The 6,430-nt window shown below is 46.9% G+C and overlaps 1 protein-coding gene across 1 annotated transcript in view; it reads right to left on the reverse strand.

Moving 5' to 3' along the window:
• Positions 1–109: 109 nt before the first annotated feature.
• LOC108243043 (zinc finger protein 554) overlaps positions 110–6,430 on the reverse strand; it is an 8,930-nt gene continuing 2,609 nt past the window's right edge. Inside the window, exons 2-4 of the mRNA XM_017428227.3 lie at positions 2,788–2,885; positions 2,626–2,701; positions 110–1,893 (exon numbers count right to left, since the gene is read on the reverse strand). Coding sequence (XP_017283716.1) covers positions 1,082–1,893; positions 2,626–2,701; positions 2,788–2,885 — 986 coding nt within the window. The 3' untranslated portion in view covers positions 110–1,081. The remainder of the gene's footprint in view (positions 1,894–2,625; positions 2,702–2,787; positions 2,886–6,430) is intronic.

The raw sequence follows: 6,430 nt of genomic DNA on the forward strand, positions 1-6,430 counted from the left end.
CCCCACACACACACCCTCCCTCCCCCGCCCGACAGCACTTCTTTCAGTTTTGAGACACAACAAATATTTGGCAACAGAAGCAGTGCTGCTCCCTGCAGGTGCAAATTGAGCCGTGGAAGTTCTCTTTACCTTTTAAGCGTTTTATTCAGAACAAAACGAAGATATAAAGCGTTAAGAGTTTCTATATAAAAAACATGAAACCTACAAAGAAAATATGAAGATGTATGCAAGAACCTGCAGTAATCTAGAACGACATCATATTTTTAAACCTAATTTACTGTTGAAATGCAGTGCTGCAGCGAGAAATCAGTATTTTCAAAATAAGACTGATTTACAGGAATACTTCACAGCACTGATCCTCCCGGGGTCACAAAGAAGTTTCTGAAATGTTAAAATGCTCCTTTTGAGCTGATTATTTTTTACAAATAGTATCCGTTGATTTAGTTTAGATAGTCAACTTCAAAATAGCACCTCAAACTTTATTAAACGTGGATAATAAATATATCGAACATCCGTCAACCAGCCTTTGAGGTTCTGGTAAAGAAGAGCCGTTTATGTAACACAACTTTTATAGTTGCTGCTTTTTAAGAAAATACTGAAACGTTTCAGTCTAAAGCTATCATTTCTCTGGCTAAGATAAAGAAAAATTAGCTCACCTGGGTATCTTATTTGTAAAATCTTTAGCAGTAGTTGCCTGAAAATGCTCAAAATTGCAATTATAATAGAAGGAAAAGAGCTAATGAATGGCAAAAATTATATTTTATCCATGTTGCTCTTCAGTCAAACATATTAGCTGCTCTTTGATTACCTGTAATCCAGGTAACGTCAGTTTGGTTAGCTCCTTCAACAACAACCCTGCTGCGCTGCTAGTTAGCGGTTAACTAAAACGTGCACATCCATCTTTGTGTGAAGGGTTCGTTCGTCTGCTTTTCACAAAGTACGACGCCTCTAAAGCAGTAAGGAAGAAAGCAACGCTCTACGATGAAGATTCTGCATTCCCCATGAATGCATTTCCCCTTAAAAGGTACGTTGTAGAAAAACAAAGCGTATCGTGCAAAGAAAACAAAATCTACAGTTCTGATCAGAGCGCTGCGTTGGTGCTGTGTGTGATCATGTGCCGCCGCAGGTTGCTGGGGTTGTTGAAGCTGGCCGTGCAGTGGTTGCACCCGTACGGCTTCTCCCCGGAGTGAGTCCTCAGGTGGATCTTCAGGCTGCCGTTCTGCGTGAAGCGCTTGCCGCACTGCGCGCAGGCGTACGGCTTCTCCCCCGTGTGGATGCGCATGTGGATGTTCAGCGTGGTCTTGTTGACGAACGACTTGCCGCACAGCGAGCAGGGCACGGGCGGCTCCCCCGTGTGGCCGGCCCGGTGCACGATCAGGTCCTCGCGGCTGTGGAAGCGCTCACCGCAGAAGCTGCAGTCCAGCGATTTGCTCGGCGCGTGGGGGAAGAGCGGCTGCTGCTGGGAGAACTGGCTGATGAGGCCGGCGTGCGCCCCGTGGCTGTTCGTGCCGACCACAGGCGGCTTTAGCGTGGGATTCAGTATCGTCAGGCCCATCTGAGCGGAGTGGTTCCTTTCAAGCTGGCTGCCTCTCGCCGTCTCAGCGCCGCCGTCCTGCATCGCTCTCATCGGCGCTCTGTCGTTCGCACCGGCGGTGAAGTTCAGGAGGCTGTCCGGGGCGATGCCGTGGTCAGACAGGGAGCTCAAAGCCTGGAGCTCGGAGGCGGAGAAGAGGGCGTCGGCGTCGCCCTGCAGAGCCGCTTCTCCTCCGCTGTGGACGCTCACGATCCGCAGCTCCTCACTGTCCGTCAGGCAGGAGGAACCGACCGCGTCCAACGCCTGAGCCTCTGCAGCGCCACCGTCCTGCATGCCGCCGTCTCCAAAGTTCTCCTGACCTGAAAACAAAAATCAGAAAGTAAAGTTTGTCAGAGCCAGCATTCATTAAAAGCTGTAAATTTAGACGTGAACGTTTGCTCATTCGATCTGAAGCCAGAACCAGGCTGTAAAATAAAAACAACACTTTGTGGAGCCAGAGCTTGAAGCAGCTGCAGCAACAAGTCTCTTCAGGTACATCGCCAAGAGTTTTTTTTTTCCTATTCTTAAAGAAAAAGAAACCTCAGACCCGATCTCTCATCTCTGGAAGACTCAAACATTTTCCCTCCTCTGTTTTACTCCATTTGTCTTTCCTTCAGCTTCAATCAGTTTCCCAGTCCCATCCATCCACCTTCTACCACCTATCTGTGGTCGGGTCGCAAAGTTGACAGGTCCAGTAGGCAGGTCCCAGGCATCCTTCTCCCCAGGATCACCCCTCAGTCGTTCCCAGGCCAGAGAGGATACGTAATCCCTTCTGTGAGTTCTGGGTCTGCCCCCAGGTCTCTTCCCAGTGGGACACAGCATGATGCTGCCACCACCATGCTTCATTGTGAGGTTTGAACTTCTCAGTAATCTGTTTTGAGTCTACCGTGACAAGAAAACTCACGGTTGCCTAAACGGGGGCTGACTGAAGATGAACCTACAGACGAGAAAACTGCGCCGTCATTTACTGGCTTCGCAGAGTTTTGAAGAGCTCATCTTTGCTGGTTTGTGTGCGAAGCTGCCGACAAGCAGCGCTGGAAAGACCAACTCACCCACGACCGGCTTGCACCCACCGACGTCGTCCTCATCTTTGATCAGGATGACATCTGGGCTCTCCACATCTGCACACTGAAACGGAACAATTAGACCGAGGACGTTTTTCAAACAGGAAGGGTTTGTGTATAAAATAAATAAATAAATAAAACTTTACTGACCTGCACCTGAGCGGCGGAGGAGGAAGTCTTGTTGGCGTTAGCAGCAATGGACGCAGCTTCCCCAGCTGTTTTTTCGGCCACCGATGGCTTCATAAGAACTGAAACAGGAAGAGGGGAAAACAGTTTTATAGTCACGTTGAAAAACGGACGGATCAAACGTGCAGCACCGTGAATGACAAGACTTTAACATAAAGTGTTACAACAGCACAAAGTCAGCCTCTGGTGGTCAATTCAGTGAAAGCACGAGCGGCTGCAGTAAAAATACTGAAGTGTTAAAGAGGAAAATTATAATGTCTAAACTAAAAGCACAGACTAGTCATAAAGAAGATTATTATTTTTTCTGCGACTGACAAAAACAAACACATTGCTATATCACATTTACATCGATATCTAACTGTCAGGAGTTTGAATAAAAGTTGTAATTTCTTTGTTTATTAGTCCGTACAGACCTTCCCTGAGAATTAATCAGACTAAAGGCAGTATCTCTCTGGGCTGTGACTGTTTGAGACTAGCTGGAGACGGAAAACCGCAAGAAATTATCAGTTTGGAGTCTTGCTAAACTCTGAGGGTTCGTGACTGAGCAACCAGCGAGCCACGAGGCTGCGTTTTATGTGGCCAGTTTTTAAAATCCACAACCTGTTTTCGTGTGATTATCCTGTTTGCCCGCCTCCGTCCAGACCAGGGGGTGGGCAGCCTTGGTCCTGGAGGGGCCTCCATCCTGCATGTTTTATTTGTTTCTCTGCTCCAACACAGATGATTTGAAACAATGGGTGATTAACAGGCTTCTGCAGAACATGAAGAGGTGATTTAACCCCTGAATCAGGTGTGTTGGTGCAGAGAAACAAGGAAAACGTGCAGGATGGTGGCCCTCAAGGACCAGGATTTCAAGCAGTTTGTGATTTAAACTACAGTACACTTCTGACAAGAAGGTATGCAGATTTGGGCTAGTTTTTGTTTTGTTTTTTCATAATAATAGTTACTTATCATCCGCATGGTTTCTCATTATTCCTGGTGGTCCAGGCTGCAGTGTCCTTTTTACTTAACAACAATAATGTCAGCTATTTTCCTAAACGCCGCATGATTACAGAGAGTACGTTTATGTTTGTGTTTGAGACTCTTATTGTGAAGGACTGAAACGAGTTCTGCGAGTTGCGCTGCGGCGAGGGTCATAAACCACAACCTAAAAAGGACTAAAATACCGCAGTTAACCCAGTAAAAGTGCGACCGTAAGCGTCAGATGCAATAACATCAGGCTAAGAACGAGACAAACGCAGTCGGGTTCAGGAGCACGGCGGGCTCCACTTCCTCTGGCTGGAGTCTCTTTTGTCAGCATTGTGACTTTTTCCTGTCGGTGTTTACGCTTTACTCTCAAAACTTCAAAATCAAAACTTCCTCCTCCTTTCATTTTCTTCTGAGTGGCCCTGATACTCTGTCGAGGAAAGCCATGTGCATTAATCAAAGGTGTTTATTTTATAATTCCACGCACCGATAGGTTTGTTGTGTTGTAATAAAACATGTCAGTTTATAGCACTGACACTAAATATAGATTTATATATTGTCATCGTAGCAAGTTATAAGAAATATCAGCCCCAAAACGAACATCAGTGTGTGTAACCGCTTGTTTATAACAATAAATAACTCATTACTTGGATTCCCTGACTGGAGAGAAGTCTGTGAAAGGGACTCGTCTGACTCGGCTGTTTTTTCCAGCGAGTCTTTGACCCGAGGCGGTGACCCGACTCATCTGAATCCGCAGCGTTTCATCTGTTTTTGCCATCAGGCCCGCTAACTGGCAGACTCGGAGGATCCGGGTTTAACTGAGACCTGAGCACTCGGACCCGTGAGTCCCGATTCAGTGCGAGGATTCGGATCATTAACCCGGGTGATTCAGTAACCCACCGGCTCCAACTACGAGAGCAAGGAGGGAAATGTGAATTATTGACCTGAATATTAACTGTTAACGTTTGAGCTCTGCAAGGTGCTGCAGAAGTTCATCAGAATCTAAAAGAAATTCTTTTATTTTTTCAATTTAAATTAAGCTTTGAGCAATTAAAAATACAGCAATACTGAGGTGGGGAGTGGACAACGGGCTTAAAGCTGTCGTCAAACTCCAGGAGTCATGAAGTTGGCTCTCAGTCGAGGTCGCAAGACGAAAGTTGCGTCATTTTGTTCTCGTAGCAGCTTCGTCCGGCACTCACAACTCAAGGTCCGAGTCGAACTGTGTCTCATGGGGGGTTTACGCCAAGTGGCGTGTAATTGGTCAGAAGCTGTTTATGTGGAAAAGCCGCTGAGCTTTAATGGAGCCATTTTGCTTCTGCTGCTCCGTCGAGAAGTTCAAGCCAAACTTAGGAACTTGAGTTTAAGACAGGCGGCTCCTCGTGGCTGTGGTGGCCGGGAGGAAGTGCTCCTCAGCCGGGAAGCGTTGGGACACGCTCCCTTTGTTCGCTCGTTATTGTGCAACTAAAATTTGCAAACGCCAAACTGCGCGTACTGCCTCAGGGTGTTTAATCAACACGTCTGGTCGCAGTAAGGGAAGCAAAATTCTCTACGACGACAGGAGAGCTGAGAAGCCGGCGAGAAGAATCGTGTTTTAACGCCGGGTGTCGCAACCGTGTGACCACGAACCGACTTCCTGACTTCTTGTGGACTTCTTAGGCTTTTTCCTTCCATCGTCCTCGAGACACACGGAGCAGGACTCCTGGGACAACCCCTCCCGCTGCAGGACACGTCATGCTCAAAACATATATAGGTGTGGTTTTTCCAAGTTTGGCAGAGATGGAGGAGGAGAAGGAGGAGGAAGATCTGTCACTACCCTGTGTGTTAACAGAGGCGATGAAAAGTAGGACAGAGCGTAGGTGGGATGTTCGCCCACTAAACAGGACCAGAACCGAGCAGGATGAGTTCTGTCTGTTTGGTCCAGATGTACGTAATTTTAAACTAAAGGCTCCGGCATACTCCGTAAGAAGTCAAGAAGTCGATCCGCGGTCACATGGTTGCGATTCGTTCGTTTTCGCTCACACGTGTCATAGTTCCCGATGCACACGGCTCAGAACGCCCGGGAAACTATCCTCCCTCCTCTTACAGCGTAAAAAAGGTTTTCTCCCCGCCGGCTCCTCAGCTCTCCTGCCCTTGGTCCTGCTGGAACAGCTGGAAAGACGACTGGATTTTCCAACAGCAGCTTCTCAGCAGAAGCAAAATGACTCCCTTAAAGCTCACCGGCTTTACAGCATAAACACGCCCACAACAACTTCTGACAAATCACTTAATACTTGGCGAAAAACCTATGTGAGAAACAGTTCTTGTGCGGAGCTGCGAGAACAAAATGACTTAATGTTCGTCACGCAGTGACTGAGAGCTGACTTCTTATAGAGGAACGACGCTGAAGTTGGCATTAAATTCTAGCGTCGAATAGCTAAAGGGCGATTCCACCTAATTTTTCACTACCATCCGCGTCTTTAATTGATTCTAATTTAAAAACTACTGCACCTAGATACTTCAAACCTGGACTGGATTATTCTCCTCTTCCAGATAAATGAGTAAAACCATGATTGGGATGTGTGAAACCTTTCTCTGATTTGTGAAAACTCATTAAAGTTACATTTTCACCTGTTTTTGGCATCTGGATGGCACTACATCTGTTCTA

The sequence above is a fragment of the Kryptolebias marmoratus genome, linkage group LG9, assembly GCF_001649575.2.
Source record: "Kryptolebias marmoratus isolate JLee-2015 linkage group LG9, ASM164957v2, whole genome shotgun sequence".
NCBI classification, from domain to species: Eukaryota; Metazoa; Chordata; class Actinopteri; order Cyprinodontiformes; family Rivulidae; genus Kryptolebias; species Kryptolebias marmoratus.